This window comes from Dromaius novaehollandiae, chromosome 2, assembly GCF_036370855.1.
Source record: "Dromaius novaehollandiae isolate bDroNov1 chromosome 2, bDroNov1.hap1, whole genome shotgun sequence".
Lineage (NCBI taxonomy): Eukaryota > Metazoa > Chordata > Aves > Casuariiformes > Dromaiidae > Dromaius > Dromaius novaehollandiae.
Window position 1 is genome coordinate 154,737,390 of NC_088099.1, and position 18,804 is coordinate 154,756,193.

The following is an 18,804-nucleotide window of genomic DNA, read 5'->3' on the forward strand; positions in this document are numbered from 1 at the left end:
CGACTTGCTAAAAGGGGTAGGTGGTTTGAGGCCCAAGCCCCCACTATTGCTACAGAGCTGGTGACACTTATGCAAGCGCAACGTGCAGGACTCCGACCTGCCTTTTCAACCCCCCAAACCGAAAAAGAGCCCCCAGGCCGCCCCCCCAGACGCCAGCCCAAACCCCCGCCCCCCCGGGCTCCCACTGCGGACCCCCCCTTCCGCCCCGCACGGAAGCGGCCGTTGCCGCGACGTCACTTCCTGCTCGGCTCGCGCCGGGGCCTGCGGGCACCCCCGAGTGCTTCCGCCCGCGCGTTTCCAAGGCGCCGCGGCGCCGCGAGCGGCCCCCCGTGAGTAGCGGCCGCGCCCGGAGCGGCCCTGCGGCCCCTGGGGCCGGGCCAGGCCGGGGCGCTGCGCTGCGCTGCGTGCGGGGCGAGCGGCTGCGGCCTCGGTGTGCCCAGGGAGCCGCCGGGCGCTGCGCGTCGCGGGCCGCGCGGTCGGCAGAGCTGCGGTGCCGCGTCCAAACCCGAAGGGTGCAGCGCCGCGCTGTCCGCTGTCCGCTGCGCGGTTTCCCCTTGGACACCTAGGACAGCGTGCTGGCCGAGGGGGAGGTAGAGCAGCCGCGTGGGAGCGTGTTTGTTGTAGTATGCTCAAACACGGGCTTAATCACTTCTTCTTAATTCCGTTGTGCAGCTTGGCCGAGCGGGACTGGACAACATCGAGAGATGTCCACCCCGCCGCTGGCTGGGGCAGGGATGCCTCCCGGTGCCTTCTCAGGGACACAGGCTCAAGCAGCTCGGGAGGTAAATACGGCTTCGCTCTGTCGCATTGGCCAAGAGACTGTGCAGGACATCGTGTTTCGAACCATGGAAATCTTCCAGTTGCTGAGGAATATGCAGGTGAGAAATAACTTTTCTTTTAGTGGCCCTAAGTTCTCTTCCTGTGTTCGTACTACTAACTGCCTATGTATATACTTGGAGGTAGTTTAGGACATTTAAATGCATAGCTGGAACAAACTGCTTTGAAAAGGGGGTTGAGTGCCAAAGTGTGTATACCGCTATTAATGCATTTGGTTCCTCCTGTATATTACCTGAACAATGAGAACATGGAGAAGGGCTGAAGTGTTCATCTCCCTCCACAATTAATATACTCTTAGGTACTCTCTTAGGTACTCTCTTAGGTAACCTTAATCTGTGTGTTTTCATCTAAGAATAATTAAGTGTGTTTATGTGGCATTTGTGCTTCTATATCCTTGTTATCCTCTAGGGAATAATTTTAGAGGTACTTTTCATATTTTTCTCTAATAATGTTTTGCACTAAAATCTTGTGACACACTTTTTGTTATCAAAGTGGAAATAATCTTTATTTGGGGCTACTTGCTGGGAAAGCATACAAGTTTGGGTCATTTCTCTGTTGAGAGCAGAAGTGCCCTCAGCTTGAAAGATAAACATGAAAATAATCACTCTTGTTCCCTATGTAGTTTCCTTTTTCTGGAAGCTTCCTATTGTCATTATTTTGGGTATAGATGTATGTACTTATAGTTTTACTAAGTCACTTTGAATATGAGTTTTGTGACCTAGGGATTGAGACCTGCGATACTAGTAACAAGTTGAAAGCAGTGTCCATTTTGAAGACATTAGCTGAGAGTTACAGGGAGACTGACAATGGCCAAAATGCAAAATGCATGAAGGTGTCTGACAGCACTGATTTGGGACATCAGATGAGCAGATAAGATTCAGAGTTTTACTGATAAAGAGAGTATCAGAAATTTCAGTGACCTCTGTGAAGATAGCGTGATTATCTTATTTTACAATATAAAAAGAAACCTCTGATTTATTTTAGTTTATTTAGTTGCTGTGAGAGAAACTTTAGTTTAATACTTCTAACATTTTTGGTTTTATTTTTCTAAGTTACCGAATGGCGTTACTTATCATACTGGGACATATCAAGACAGACTGGGAAAGCTGCAGGAACATCTCCGTCAACTATCAATACTCTTCAGAAAACTGAGATTAGTCTATGACAAATGCAATGAAAACTGTGCAGGGCTTGATCCTGTTCCCATAGAAGTAAGTATCTTTATTTTATATATAAACTACAAATCGGAATCGCCTCTCTCTGTTTAGCATATCACCCATTCTCCTCGACGGCACCAGGGAGTCACTTTTTAAATGACACTGAAATTCTTCAGTGGACTGACTTCTGCTTATTATTTGGAGCTGGTTGAAAGACTGTGAAACTTTCACACTAACAACAACAATTTTTACCAATTGGGAGGGATCCAATTTTGAACTCAAGCTTCACTTCAAATTTTAGTCTTTTCTATCAGGCTTCTTGGCACACTCACCACTTTGTTTCTTCTAGGAAAGAAAGCATTGGGTAAATTTTTTTTTTAAGAGGTTGTTTTAATGGGAAAAGTGTACTTTAAGCCCTCAACTGCCAGCCTGGCTTCCTAACTAACAAGGCTTGTTCCCTTGCTCTTCTTGTCAGTCTGTGCCTGCATAGTTCCTCACTCAGCTATTAACTTGCTGTGCCAGTATGAACCAAAAATGAACGTGCAGTGGTGGTCAAAAAGTTAACAATGTAATACTTCCAGGAAGTAGGACTGGCCAAATGTTTTTCAAATAAAACTGCGGTTTCTAAAAAAATCAGAACTTCATTTTCCCCTCTGCATCAATTAAGTTATTTTTAATTCTTATTGATGCTCTTAAAGGCCATTTTGTGTTACGTTCTGAGTTTCTACAGCTCTGTAATCACCAGGACTGTGAATTTCTTTTATTGCTGATCTCTGGATTCTGAGACAACTGTATTAACAGGCTTCTAGTTGTATCCTGAATTTTAACCATTTGAACGTGATGTTTTATATTTGAGTCTTATCACTGGATAGGAATAAAGAAATGAAGGAGTAGCTATACACTCCATTCTGGTCTAATAATCTACTTTTGTCAGCAGTCACTGCCATGTGTTTCAGAGAAAGGTATTGGGAAACCTTACAGCAAGCAAGCGAGTGACACAACTTTCTCATTTAAAAAAAATAGTTTTCATGGTTTGTTAAAGTTTGCTTGCATGCAAAAGCTTAATATTTATATCCCCTTAAAATGCTTTTGATGTGTGTTGTTTTCATGTGTAATTGGGATGAGGTACAGTCACTCTTTAAAAAAAATTTTTTTTTCTTGTTATCAGGAGAAAAGGAATTTCCACAGGCACAATGACAAATCCCTTTAAATCTTTCTAAACCAAGACCTTCCTGATCACTTAGGCACAGCCAAGTTTTCTATCAACAGATGGATTTTTTTTTTCATTTTTATCCACTTAGTCTTTGCTGCTCAGAAGTTAGCAGAATGCCTCCTTCCTCATATTTTATGAGTTAGGGTGAATGAAGTGTCACATCATTTCTCTTAATCAGTTTTCTTAAACTCTTGTTTCATCTTTTCAAGGATAATCTCAATCATATTATTTAATGACTGACATTCTAACTGTATCTTTAAAGGATGTCAGCAAATCTCTTTTTAAACAGTCAAATTCTTTAATGGTTTTTCTTTCTACATAATTGATTCTTTTCTGTCTAGTGGGATAGATATGTGACGCTCTTTCCTCTTTTTATTTTTTTTAGCCAGTTATGAGCCTTCTTACAAGATTTGATTGAACAAGAGAGGCAATTATTCAATGGCTAATTATTTGATCCTTTAGCAATTGGTGTCTGGCAATACTTAGATGAAATGCCACCATCACTCATCATCTTGTCGTGTTTCGTACTTTCAGCTTGCTTCTGTGGCTCTTCAAGGAGCCTACGATGTACACCCATGCCTCCTCAACCTGCCTTCTTCCTTTACGCTTCCAGCCTGTCTCTGTGTATACAGCTACCCAGTGACAATGTTGCCATTACACTCACCCCTGAGTAGTCTGTAGAAGCTATGTACCCCTCTTAAGCAGTTATTTTAAGATACATGAAAGTAACTCTTGTTTACTCTGAGATAGCAGGCATAAAGGCATAGCTGCATATTGTTATGTATCTTACTGCAAATGGCATGCAGTAGTTTGTTAGTTTGTTGCAACTTAATACAAAGATCCCAAGACAAGCCCTCTGTGTGTTCAGGCTCTTAAAGTTGGTTTTATCTTACACCTTCCTTAACTTACACTAGGTATCTCAATGCGAGGTTGAGAAATACTGCCCAAGACATTTTGTTATTTTTTCTCTCTCTTATTTCCTACTTGTTTCTTGTTTATGGCAAGAAGTTATGTCATTACATTCCGTCAATAAAGATAGTATCTACTAATGTTCACTAGTGTATTATTATTGATTTAAATGTTTGTTTTTGTTGTTAATGTATGTTACTAATTTAATAAATATCCTTGTCAACTCTGTTAACGAACAAGGTATGAGATAATTGTGAAGCAGATCTGGCCACAAAGTTTTAACTGATTAAACTTCCTGCTTTATGTATGTACTAAGTGTAGTTGTTTGTTAGAATTCACTAGCTTTTCTGAAAGATAGGAGATTGATAGGAGATTTTTAAAGGAGACACACTTTCAAAGTGGTACATTATGCTTCCCTATGAGAGAGGAGTTTTTTCCAGAAGTATTTAGTAGCTACGCTACTTTTCCACAATTTATTACGTTTGCATACCATAAAGGACTTTCGCTATGCTTTCATTGCAGAGCTTAGTGTGATAGTTTTCAGGCAATCATTTTGATAAGCCTAAAAAGAATGGCATACAAAAAGTTTTTGTATGAAGGAAATTCAATTTTCATTGAGTTAAATCAAAATAAGTTTTTATCAGAATACTGAAAGATGCTGCTGAGTGCTTCATAATATTACACCACGACCTGAGTAACAAGTTAATCTGCATTCAATGAACTACCTCTTCCCCAATTTTTAGCTTCTATCTTCTTGCTCATTTGCATCAATTACTAGACTTTAATTTGTACGTAATGTGTATGTGAACAAGGATGTAATTTTGCTATAACTTTAGCTTATCTCAATTCTGTGACACTGAATAATTTTGAAATATTATACAATTTTTGAAAATGGAAAAGGACAGAAAAAACAGTAGACTACAGACTTTGTGTAGGTATGTTACATATAAAATGTTATAATTATTTTTGAATAAGATATTAGTAGTTTGAGAGTGTTCTGACACAAGTATGTATTTATTCTGTATCAAGTATGTTTACTGATTCTTTAAAAATTTTTTTTTAAGGAAGGATACATATGTTAATATTCATTTAGAAATCCTTTATAAAAGACTGGCTTCACAGAGGCTTACAGGAAAAGATGGTGCATTATGTGCTTGAGGAGATCAGAGTGGAAAATCCTTATAGAAAAATTCTTATTAGGCAACCGTGGGCATGGTCTTAAGAATAGCCAACAGAGGCTCACCCAAATAGCAAGTCAGAACTAGGGTATTAACCAAGTGGCTGGTGGCACAATTATATTTAGTATATCACTGAAATATTATCATTATAATGATAAATATTATCATTAAATCATTATAATAATGATAACTTCATGTATGTAAAATTTTAAAATGTGGAATAATACTTTTTAAAATCACATTGTAGTTTGTCAACAATTCAAGGCAAGGTAAGCTGTTGCTGGTGTCGGTCTCATCCTGCCTTGGCTGCTCATTCTCACCATCTATGTTGTCACTTCCTGTTTGCTGGCCCAAATATCTGCATAACCACATTTTGGGTCTGATCACTTCCTTAGCCTGTTTCACTCTGCAGTTGCATGGGAAGTTATGCTGGGAAAAGAGATACTAGAAGTAAGCAACTGAGAGTAGGAAAAGGATGAAAATGCTTCTTTTGATGGTAGTGCTGGCATATGTTGGCTGAAGATTTTGTACATAGTGTCCATGTAAACCAAATCTCTTCAACTCTATCAAGGGTATGTTTGCATAAGGATGAATTGACTTGAGGGAGTGTTGCATGATAAACACAATCAGGGACACATAATCTGCATTTGAAAAGTATGTCTGTAAATCAGAAGCTAATGCTGTATCATACAGATTTTTTTACTACAAAGAGGCTCATACATTAATATCCTTGTTACTTTAAAATCAAGGCTGTGGGTTAAAGGAAGTCACTTAAGTGCAGTTTATCCATTGCTTGTTCAGACAACAGAGAAATCTGTGGAGTAGCTTTGTCCCCAGATAGGAAGTTGGAGTTCAGGAGACAAAACTAGAAATGGACTTCTGCTTTAATAAACCATGAGTCTGTTCTATTTAGCTAATAGGTTGAATGGTACATAAAGGAGACTGGTATTCAGAGTACAGATAGTTAGAAAATAATTGACTTTGTATTTCAGTGAGATACAATTTGTTTTGATTTTTTTTTTCTTTTCCTCTTAAGTCTTGTCTGATCTTGAGTGTGATTTCAGGGTAGCAAGTAGGTTCTTCACTGCAAAGATGTCATACACATAACACTGTTCTCCTGCTCAGAATACCTTTACGTGACACCCAAAGTTGGTGTTTTCAAAAGTCTAGTCATATAGGCTGCTGACATGGAATGGCAAATTGTGAAGGCAGGGGAAGCTCTTGTGATAAGCATTAGACAGGAGCCGTGTTAGTATGCAGCAGATTATTGATCAACAAGAAACACTCAGACTCTGGTTACCTGTTAACTGGTGACAGCAATTTTTCCTGTTAATGAAATTCTTAATCTACAGTGTTCGAGAATACAAGAATTACTTGCTTATCAGATATCTTTAATGTTAAGACTGGGTTTTGTGTACAGTTGTGAGATTGCTTTGGCAATATGTGGAATTGCATCTTTTTGAAGCACAGACTTTTCATGGAGAACGGGCAGAGGCCATTGCAAGGCCTTTGGTTCTGAGGTGATGGAATAAACCCGCTTCCACTTTTTTCGTCTTGGGAAGTTTGAATCTCTGGAGAAAATGGTAGTACCTTCTGTGTCTCCTGCTTTCAGTTTCATTTCTTTTTTTTCTTTTTTTTAAGTGAGTATTTGTTGTCGTTGCAGCAACTTATTCCATATGTTGAAGAAGATGGATCCAAGCATGATGATCGTGGTGCTGCCAGTCAGCTTCGTTTTGCTACTGAAGAGAGAAGGGAAATCATGGAAGTAAATAAGGTAAGAAAGTTGAGATTGATTTGCATAGAACAGAAGATGTCACTCTGTCATTACAAAGCCTGTATTGTTAGATTGCTGTACTAAATGCAGTATGTGTGATGACTGCCATCAAACTTGGTAATAAAAATTTATTGCATGTGACGATTTCAGAATTATCTTTTAGTAAGCATTTTTTTTTTAACTGTACTTCTGGGTTTAGAGTTTAGGTATCCTGACATTTTTACCTTGTGCCTTTTTATAAACCAATATACTCCTGAATGCAGTGTGTTATAATTATGCTTAATCCACTAGATACTGGCAGTGCAGGAAGGTGCCTGCTGGAATTTTTTGACTTGAAAGCTTTCTGTAAGCTACTGGGTTAAAAATGCATATGGAACATCAGGTGTGTAACTATTACCACGATGTTGTGAATTAATAAGAGATTTTCAAGGTTACTTTTTGTATTTTGGCAATTCAAGAAAGACCGTTCCTTTTGTTAAACATAGCATTTATTGAGTCATGACACATTCAGAAAAAAAGTACTGTATATGATAAAGATGCTTTAAAATTTTCGGTTTGAATGGCAGATACAATTGCTAAAGGTTGATTCAAACCTAAAAATAAATATACTGTAGTAAATGCTAATATAATACTGGAGTTAAAAATATGTAGCTTTACCAGACCATAGTTCTGAACATTGTTCCTTCAATATCTAAAATACCAGGATAGGATTAATTAAATATTTTTATAGCTCTAATATCTGTAAATGCTATGTAAAAAGGAGGCATTATCCACAAGAACAACTGAACAAATGAAATGAATGAGTAAAATACTTCTTTAAAGACAGAATAATTGGTGGATTTTCATCTTTTGAAATATTTCTGGTATTTTCATTTCTCTTCAACAATTAGAGTTAAATAGGCTTTTAAAAATTTTATATATTTAGAAAAATGAATGTGTATTGTACAGGTGAAAATGGGATAGGACAAATTTATAGAAAAGCAGTTGTCAGCTTTCCTGTTGTAATTTTTTCTATTCAGTGCTGATGTAACAGGGTTGTATATATTATATTGTACGTAATGTTATACTGTGAATTTATGCACATTTATTTGCAATCTTTAACTGTTAATAAGCTCAACTGTCTACATTTGCTGTGTTTCTGATAGTTTTATGACATGTTTTTGCCCTTGTTGTTGTACTTGTATGCTAATATGTTTTTTAAACCTCCTTGGTATGATCTTGTGAAAAGAATTTCATAAATGTTTATGATGAGATCTAAACCTTAAAAAGGTTGATGGTGTTACAGAAGCATTGGTGGCAACTCAATAATTAAGAAAGTATTCAGACATTCACTTAAATCTGGTCCAAAATCTGTATTTACATTTAAATGCCGAAACATTTTCCAGCTTTTCCACAATAAATTTTCAGACGATAGTTGAACTTTCTGTAGTATTTTTGTGGACAAATATTTACTAACTGCTGCAAAAGAAATTTAAACTGCTTCTTTTTGAAACTACACCTTTTTTTTGGTCTCTTTCCATCTGTATAAGCACATCCACTACCAGCTTCAAAGTTCAAATTTTACTAAAGTACAGAATAGGAAATGCTTTGTTTTTTTATGACTGGACATAAAGCACTTATTTTTGCAAGAAAAAAATCAATAGAATCAGGTTAATTGCTCAGATAACCCCTCTGGTTCTTAGCTGGTAGTCCTGATAGCTTTCCACTCCTATATAGTATGTAACTTCTGTCTCCAAATCAGTTTTGCTTAATTTCTTCTGGTGTAGTTTCAGTAATGTAAAGTCTGGATAAAAATGCTGGGACAAGGAAACTGATGTGACAGATGAGGAAGCTTTATGTGTTCTTGACCCGCTATCTTTTCTCCCTTTAGCTTGTTCTTTTGCTCTCAGCTTGTCTTTTTTGCTGCAGGTAGTCTGTATCATTTCAATCTGTCATGTTTCCGATACCAAAAAAACATTATTGCAATACCTATTTTGACATCATTGAGACATTTGAATTCCTGGGCCTTGCATGGGTCTCTTACTTTTGCCCTTCATTCTATGACTTCCAGCCAGTCTGATCTCATTAGCGGCCCACTGTATATACAAGAAACGTTCCCCTGCAGTAGGGAGCTCAACCCAAACTAGTACCTTGTAGCCTCACACAAAAATATCCCCGTCAGGAGCCACCATCACCTGCTTCCTGTACTCACCTCCTCATTCTGGGGACAGAAGTACCTATTGATGTAGCGCAGTTCCAAAGTACTGTAGTAGCGTTTGATGTCAGTTTATAGCCACACCTTTTTATTTCTTTATTTATTCTGCCACATCAGAGATGTTTGATTTTAGGCCAGAAAAGTCCATGCTTTCACCTTGGCTAAGAAGTACTTGTCCATTAATTTACAATATAGATCAATCTACAAGATAATGAATTCCTGTCCTAGCAATTCAATATTTAACAATTGTAGGTTTAAATAAAACCTATTAAGCTTAAAAGTAAAAAGGATTTTTGCCCTATAAGCAGTTACAAAAAAGAGTGCTTGTAAGTATGCACCATTATTATTAAAAAAAAAAATCTATTCAGTGCTGACTACCTCTGCCTCTTTACTACATGACTCTCTCCCCAGCTTCCCAAAGATGTTGCTTACTCCTTTTATCTGTATTTGCTTTCCAGGACTATAAATTGGTGAGATGGTTGTCTATTTTCTGGAATTTACTGTTCCAGAATCAGTATAGCATTTGCATTGGTCTACTAGTAGAAACCCTGATCCAGTTTTCATTGAAGATAATTCCTCTTTGCAACAGTTGGAAGCTGATGTTCTGTCTGCAGGTTCCTTACATTCTAACTATAGCGTCATGTGTAATATTTTCAAGATGTTAGACTCACCCTGAGTCCTTGGTCTTGTAGTACATTTGACAGGACTTAAAACAAAAGATATCAAATCATAGATTGAGAATGCTTTATTCTGTGTTACTGCATTATCAGCAGTTTTCTTTACTGCTTGTTTTCAGAAATGAAAAAAATACAGCTTTTTTTTTTTAATGTTCAGGTCTGGTTTGGAATGAAGTGCTTAGAAAAAGGATCTCATAACTAGTAGTCTCAATATATTTGTATGAAAATGAAATGGTGTGAAATACTGTTAAGTGTCATGTCTGTTAGTCCTAACAGTTAATCTTTACTAACTAGTTAACAATGATCTTCCTAGAAGAGAAAAAAAGAATCAACTTTACATTACAGATTTTGGAGTTATATTGCTGTGAATTAACCGCTGGGCTTTTTGATAACAAAACCACTGTGCATTAGAGCTCATGTTGTTTTAGGAAGTAGTGTTTAAAATGACAGCCATTTGTGATTAGTCTTTCTTCTTGGAGAAGAACCTTGTCTGAAAACTGCTTTCAAGTGTGCTGGAAATTTGTATTCCTTTTAAAATATCATTCAGTTCTGCACTGTTTGAATGTATTTTCATCCTAATTTGTATTTGTGGAATCCTTTTCACACTGAATCTGAACGTGCACCAAGGAACGCTTTGGCAAGAGAGGAAGAATTGTTTATTTGGGCACCTTCTCAGCATATTAATCTACACTGGACACAGTTCCATGCTGTTTTGGGTACCCAAATTTGCTCTCTGCAATCATAGAATTGTAGATGGATTTAGATTTGAAAGGAGCTCTGGAGATTATTTTATTCAACCCCCAGCTCAAAGCAGGGCCAACTATCCAACTTAGATCCATTTGCTCAAGCTCATGTCCTGTAGCATTTTGAATATCCGTAAGGATGGAGATTCTGTCTTTTCTGGGCCCCTGTTCAGTGTCCGACAGTTCTCACTGTGAAAGAAAATTTCCTAATATTAAATTAGAATTTTCTTTGTTTTTAATTGTCCATTGCCCCTTGTCCTTTTGCTTCACACCTCCAAGAATGGTCTAGCTTTGTTTTTAATATGGTCTTTCATCAGGTAGCTGAAGACAATATTAAGTCTTTTCTGCTTACGACTGAACAAACTGAGCTCTGTCAGCCTCTGCTTGTATGCCATGTGTTCCAGCCCCCTAACCATCTCGGTGGCCTTCCACTAGAGTTGCTCCAGTATGTTAGTGTCTTTCTTGTACTCAGGAGCCCCAAACTGGACAGCAGTTCTCTAGTGCTGAATAGAGGGGAATAATCATTTTACTTGATCCGATAGCTGCACTCTTGCTAGTGTCACCCAGTGTGCAGTTTAGCCTTCTTTGTTGCAAGAATGTGCTGCTGACTCACGTCCCACTTGTTAGAAAGTTTCAAAAGGATCCTCAGGTCCTTCTCTGCAGAGCTGCTTTCCAGTCAGTCAGCCCTCAGCCTGTACTGTTGCATGAGTTTATTCTGTCCCAGGCGCAGGATTTTGCCATTGGCTTTTTTTGAACTTCCCGAGATATGCATCAGCCTGCTTTTCCAGCAGACCTGTGGAGGTCCCTCTGAATTGGAAATCACACTGCTGAGTATACTGACCATTTCCTCCAGTTTGGTGGTGTTCACAAACTTGCTAAGGTGCATTTAGTCCCTTTTTCCAACTCCTTAGTGGGGAGATTAGGAACATTGGCTCTAGTATGAACCCTGAGGAACACCACTAGTCACCAGCTGCCAGCTAGACTTGATACTGATGCTTGCAACACTGACAGCCCAGTGCTCTAGCCAGTTTTACACTAACCTTATAGTCCATCTACCCAAACCATATCTCTCCAATTTGACTACAAGGATACTACGAGAAACTGTGTCAAAAGCCTTGGTGACATCAAAGTAAACAAAACTGGCTGCTATCCCCATGTCTACCCAGCTGGTCATTTCATCATAAGAGTCAATCAGGTTGGTCAGAAACAATTTACCTTTGGTAAATCTACTTGGTTGATGCCAGTCACCTTATCTATCATGTGTCTAGATGTGATCTCCAGAAGAATTTGCTCCATAATCTTCCTGGCATCAGAGGTCAGACTGACCAACTTGTTGTTTCCTTAGTTTCCTGGATCCTTCTTGCCTTTCTTGAGGATAAGCGAGGTTTGCTTTTTCAGCAGACTCTCCTGATCTCCATGACCGTTTGCAAGTCACAGAGAGTGGTCTTGTAATGACATCAGCCAGTTCCCTCAGCATTCTCAGATGCATTATGTTCCATATAATAAAACTTTTCATTTGCAATTTCATGTAAAACATTTCATGAAAAATGAAACATAGTTTCCTATATTAAAACAATATTATGGTTACAGAGTTGAGAAAAGTTAGGAACTGCTAAGCTTAAAGCTGTCCCTGCAATCCCATTTGTCCCCTTGTCCTCCTATGAATGCATATTATGCAATCTTTATTACATTATCAAATCTGGTTTCTCTTCTTTTTTTCTTCTTTTGTGGAAGAGTCCTTGGGCTACGCTACTTTTGTTACAGATTAGACACTGTTTACATTGAATCAGGATTGTAATAAATAGGATTATAGCAACACTGGTTTGCATTTTGTATAACTTGGATGTGAATATTGAATAAGCAGGGAATTTGGTGAAGAGAAGGAGAGATTTAATGTGAGTAATGTAACTGAAGGCTGCTCTTGAGAACTGGATTTTTATCCTTGTCTCTATCACAGAATCTCTGCGGTGCTAAATTGCCAAGTTCTTCCCCTTACAGTTGGTGATAGCTGTCCTTTGAATATACCAGAAGCTGTAAAATACCAAGTATAATGATGTAACTGAACTTTAGCTGTCTCTGGACAAAGATGTTAGGCATTCCAGTTTTATCCCTGATCTTTCTGTGACTTAGTTTGCCATCTGTAAATAAGAATCGTACGCCTATGTGAAATGACGTTACTGAAATAATTCTTTCGTATTAAGAACGGGTACGGAACAGTGAGGACTGTGCTGGAGAAGCGCCCTGGCTAATGCATAATTCCATTACAAGCTACACAGTTTAAAGGATACTCACTAAAATAAGACCTTATCAGTGAATATAATAGTATTAATTAATTGAATTAAGTGACTATAGCAGTATTAATTAGTAGTATTAACTGAATGTAATAGTATTACAGTAATTAGTATGAAGGAAACATCCACCTATTTTAATGACACTTATTTTAATAAAACATCCACCTCTTTGAGTGACAGCGCAGGGGATATATGCAGTTGCTGTCTGGTTCACTATGTGAGAAGTGTTGAACATGCAGTGGAGCACAGGCTGTCACTGGTGCCTCTGCTTCTTTCAGAAACATAAGCTATGTATGCACAAGGAGCAGTTTTTCTTTCAGGTATGAGGCCAGGAGGGAGACAGAAAGCCCAAATTCCCTTTTGCAGTAAGGACAGAAGTGTTATGCCTGTGAGTGACATCAGAAAAAGCTGTAGTTAATGAGCAGTGAATACATTATGTTTAACTGCATAGCAGTTAGTGTATTAGTGGTGAATACTTTTTATCTATTTATACAAATATTTGGATATGTAAATTTATTATGATGGAAAGTGTACCTTGGTATAAGTTGAGTAGCCATACTTGAAAACATCATCTGGCAACTTTAAGAGAATTTGAACCAAGTATTAGGGCTTTTTTTCATCGTTTCTTTTTTCTGCTCTGTGCAGATAATATTGTAAACCCTTTGACTGTAAAACTGAAGGAAAAAAAAGAAGAAGGTTTTCCCACCTCCTGACTTCAGAAATTTTATTATGAAGGACTCACTCAAAAAAAAGGACAGTGTAAATTGCCGGGGCAGGCTGCAGTATTTGTCAGCTATCATAAATATTTTTTCTGTGGAAATGTCTTTGTTTTTTTGACTTAACGTGGAAAACCAGAGGTCATCGTCACCTTCTTAGGACTTTAAACAATCATATTTTAGAGCACACACTTTTTCACAACATTTTTATGGCGTAATTTAGTGGTCAGGAGTAATAAAATGCATGTGAAAAGGAAGAGGATGGAAATTCTCTCCATAGTAGAGTGGTAATCAACAATGTAAATGTAGTAGTTTTAATTCTGCTGAGATTTATGCAAATGAAAGTACCACTAGTACTTAATAATTTATTTAATAAGCTTAGATGCACTTCTGGCCTTTACAGTTGCAGGTCATGAACAGAACAGGTAGGAACTGATAGGAGGCCCAGTATTCAGAAGGATGGTCTTTTATATAAGATTTTCAAGATGGAAACACCTTTTTGCTTAAACAAAAGAGGTTCATATAAAACATAGGTACATAGTTTTGGTGTTTTTACAGGTGTCAAAGTATAATCTTATTTTTCCACAGTATTTATGCTAATATCTTTGCTTGAAAGAGGAACCTTTAACAAATGGACTGAGTGCAGAATAATGACTAATAGTGATGTTTAGGATTTAAAATGTGGAAGATAATTGGGCTTAACATCAGGCGAGGGAAGGGGACAGTATGCAAAGGAAAGTGCTTCTGAGGCAGCTTTGGTAGAAGATTGTGAATTGGTGTAGGTAGTACTGTTTTCAAGTGAAATGAAAGTGAACCAAAAATGAGTTTAAGTCAAATGCTGATTTCAGTCAAAGTTTCACTTACTGTGCCCTGCTGAACCCAAATCTGGATGAAGTACGTAAAGTTCGTTACTGGTTGTTCCCTGAAAGATGGATGGTTTTTGGAAGTATAGTATGGTTCTCCCTTCTTTTTGTTTCACTTTCTGGTTTCTCTGCACATATATGTGTTTATGTAATTGTCCTACCTTAAGGTCTATGTGGTTACTGAAAGATATAGACCTTGCCACCTCCCTCATGCTGACACTAATACTTGCAGTGTCAGTCAGAGTGGAGAGTTAATTACATTGAAAACTTAACATCACGAAAAGAAACCTCTTAGGATGAGTTTTCAGCTAGATCGTCTTTTTAACAGGAGGGGGGAATAGCAGAAACGTGCCTGTCAGATGTAAGGTGAATCTAGATGACTTAAACTAATTATAAAACTGTGCCTCATGTAAGCTAATTTTCCTGTGTCATCTTAAAACAGAAAAAGGTAGAAGCTGTGCCATGTATGTATGATCAAGAGCCTTTCCTTGTTTCATACAACTGTTAATGCTGACAAGCGGCCCAGAGTTCAACTAAGCCATTTCAGCAGAAGGAGGAAAGAGTGGGAGACCACTTGCAAGCAATCTGTTCAGGCAAAAATTTGTCGCTGCTGCAGAAATTGCTTACAAATCTCACCAATTTCCCAAGAAGACTATTTCACCTTTCTTTCCAAGGTTAGAATTAAGTTGAGATGTTCTTACTGGCTCAGCAAAGTCTTAAGCAGAGGCCAGCATTACCAGTGGTGCAGAACATTAATTATGTAGCACTTTGTGGTGTGGACCACTGCCTGTCGGAGATCAGTAACAAAATCACTATACGCATTTCAGTGAGGAGACCATGCTCTCTAAAGTGGAGTTTTGTCCCCCTGTTATATTATTTTTCACCATAGCAGTCCAGAGATGGTGCTTTCCATCCAGAGATGCTTTCCATCTCTGAAAAAAGTAGAAGAGCTAAGAAGATAAAATACTGAAGAAAAGGATCTAAAATTATATAGGTTTGCTTGTTGTCTTTACAGACACTGAGAACAAGTGAATCCAGTTTGAAGGTTCCCTTGCCTAGCATCAATTAAAGATCAGATAACTTACCATTTCATAACGTTTGCACAAAAAATGAAAATTGTTGTCTTATAGCATTAGTTTTTGGAGTATATCCTGTGTAAAGTAGTTTAAATTCAGATAAGCATAGCTGCATAATAGTACAGCTACCTAATAGTACAGTTAGAAATGGATGGAGAGGGAACAAAATCTGCAGTGTCAGAGGTTAATAGTTCTTTTTTCTATTTGTGATTTGAAAACCATCACTGACTGTTCAACCTTCATTTCTATTGATGAAGGGCTTTGAAAAATAAATGACATGCCCTCAGTATCAGAAGGTGGCAGCTTGCATTAAAGTAGTAGTTTTAATGTAGCATTCATTGATTTCTCTGAGATTGAATGTTGAGTATGGCAAACAGAAATGTTTAAAAAAGCCACAGGTATGAATGTGCTTGTTTTTCTTATCCCTCTTGCACCTGCTCAAACATCAAGATCTTATGCCATTATCTCTTCTAGGGAGAATCTTGCAGTTCTGTCATTTTGATGCCATGGTAACTACATGCTTCTCAGTTGTCACTCTTCTGTTTAGGAGCTGGATCTCTGTTGTATATAGTGCCATCTTCAATTAGCAAATGGGAATAAAAGAGATTTAGATAATATACACATAGTTACATTTAAAATAATTTTTAGTCTGCCATAATGCTTGATTAGAACTTCTGAGTTAGTGCATGTGAGCTGTCCTGCATTTGTCTTGCATGTTTCTCAGGAGGCTTTGGAATTGTGGTCTGTTTTCAGAAACTGTGGAATTCCAGAAATGTGTCCACCAAAGTCTGTGTTCAGTGATATTTCCCTTTCTCAGAGTGAAGTGTTCCCCATATATAATTTGATCCTTATTGTTATATTGCTTAAGGCCATTTTTACCTTTCTGAAGTACATAGGCTTCCTTTTTTTTCTGGACTTCTTTCCCAGCTGACCAGTTGGGCAGTTCAGGAAGATCATTGTGTTGCTCACATCCAAATTCAGGAGACTGGTTTTCTGAATATTAAGGCATGTTGCTCCTTTTTAACACTGTTCCAGTTATTTTGGTTGTGTTACTGATCTGAATTATCCTTTTAATGTATTGCTATTTGCATAGTGCAAAGAACAAAGTTATGTCTTCCTGAAACATTTGTAACAGTTTGTCCTGTTTTGGTGGTAATAAGTCTTCCCTCTGGATTGCCCTCATGAATAAGTAGTTTGATCGCTAACGTTAGAAGGCTGATACCTTATGAAATCTGAATGAAACGAAGGGCATAGATTTGTTATTAACAATAAACAGTAATTTATTTCTCGATGGCTTTGAACAGGAAAATGAATAAATCAGACAACAAGTACATGTATTATTATGAAATGTGAGAGGTTGGGGAGATTGTGCAGTGGCTTAATGCACTGATCTTTCATCCATAGTGACCTGATTTGCAGGTTCTGGTTAAGGACCCAAACACAGGCAAGCTTGATGCTCTTCTGTTTCTTCAGGTGCCTCTGCAGTTCACAAAAGCAGTTCACAAAAGCAAATATGAAATTTTAAAGAATTTAGCATGCTGAGGAATAGCTGTTTTAAGACAGAGCTTCAGTAGCACATCAGGGTTGACCCACATAGGCAGAAGGGTGGGAAAAGCTTGACTGAATATCTGTACATCATGCTTTGTTCAGACTTTTATTGTTAATCTGTCGCTTTTCTGAGCATCCAATTCATACAACATATAATCGCATAAATTTACCTGTTTCTTGAGCTCTGTTGATATAAATTATCAATCCTTTCTTCCCACAGAAATGTGCTGTCTTTTGGACTTTGTTAAGTTCCAGTTGCTAAGCTCCAGTTTTTTGAAGGAATCAAGTGTTTTGATAAAAAGAACACTGTGAAAAGAACAGCATTCCCCTCTAACAGTGGTCCTTAACTTTTGAGTCTTTCTTGTATTTTACGACTATATTTAAAAGTGAATACATTATCCCACTGATACCACTCACAGCTGGGAGAAAGACCCATGTACCATTTCATAACACTAACTTTTATTGAATTTCTGATTATATTCTCTAAATTGATCACAAAAAAACTTCTAATGCACTCTTCCCACAGAAACTGAAACAGAAGAATCAGCAGCTGAAGCAGATCATGGATCAGTTACGGAATCTCATTTGGGACATAAATGCCATGTTGGCAATGCGGAACTGAACAAGAAAACAACTTAAAATCAAACTTCATAATTAGAAGAGATACCGATTTTTTTCAGATATTCTTGTTTTCTTTCTAAGAAGTAACATGTTTTCCCACAACCATGTTGCAGTAATATTTGGAAAGTTTTCAATATTAAAATGTTGTTTTTTCTCTGATAATTTAAATTAGTGTTGACTTACTTTTTATAAAAGATTCATCCTACAGTTTGTATCTGAGTGATTCAATTAGGCTGAATATAGCAACTTTTGTAACTTACAATAATAATTTGAATTGCTATATAAATTGTTTTTTTAATAAATGAAGTCTTTCTAGATTTTGTATAGTACACTTAACACTTAAAAAAATGTTTGTATGCCATTCTGCAGTTCAGACTGCTGCTACAAGTGGGAGAAGTTACAGTACAGAAAAGTTGCTCCAGTAAGCTGCAGGACTGAAATAAGTGATCAGAGATTATAATTCAATATAGGCCCATTGTGGGAACCTATGGACTGCTATTCCATATCAGGTCATCTTATCCCATATCCTGTCCCTATATGTGTGGTACTAGACAGATGCACTAGACTGTGCATCTCTTTCTTCCAGATCAATGAATATTTAAAATAATATTATTTCAGTACAAGTCTTTAGGGTACTTGGCTGTTAATATTTGTCAAGTTGAAGACTGACCATTCTTATGACTTGCTTCTTATGTATTACCTTTAATGCCCATCCCGTGCCCAATTAGATTCCTTAATAACTTTGTGTGAAAGACTTGCTCAAACCTTCTGAAGAATCCAGCTAAATGATATCTGACAAATGTTCTTTATACACTACAATATTTTAATACTCTTTGAATTCTGGTGGATTAGAGATGCATGTTTTTCTATGGGTGACATACTGGTTTGTTGGGTTTTTTTTGTTTTGTTTTGTTTTTTGTTTTTTAATGATTTCAGCCCATTTGCCCACTCCTTGAGGTAAAAATCACTGGCATGTAATAATCGCACCTGTTTAAACAGTATATGGT

The 18,804-nt window shown here is 37.5% G+C and overlaps 1 protein-coding gene across 2 annotated transcripts; it reads left to right on the top strand.

The window, feature by feature from the left end:
• Positions 1-199: 199 nt before the first annotated feature.
• MED30 (mediator complex subunit 30) lies at positions 200-18,114 on the top strand. 2 transcript variants are annotated; one of them, XM_026110126.2, is made up of 5 exons: positions 200-329; positions 673-878; positions 1,890-2,048; positions 6,958-7,068; positions 17,703-18,114. In XM_026110126.2, the coding sequence occupies exons 2-5, from the start codon at positions 705-707 to the stop codon at positions 17,796-17,798; spliced, it is 540 nt and encodes a 179-aa protein (XP_025965911.1). In that variant the 5' UTR covers positions 200-329; positions 673-704; the 3' UTR covers positions 17,799-18,114. The 2 variants fall into 2 exon arrangements, with proteins under 2 accessions (XP_025965911.1, XP_025965912.1); XM_026110127.2 differs by lacking the exon at positions 200-329 and adding an exon at positions 413-590.
• The last annotated feature ends 690 nt before the right edge of the window (positions 18,115-18,804 follow it).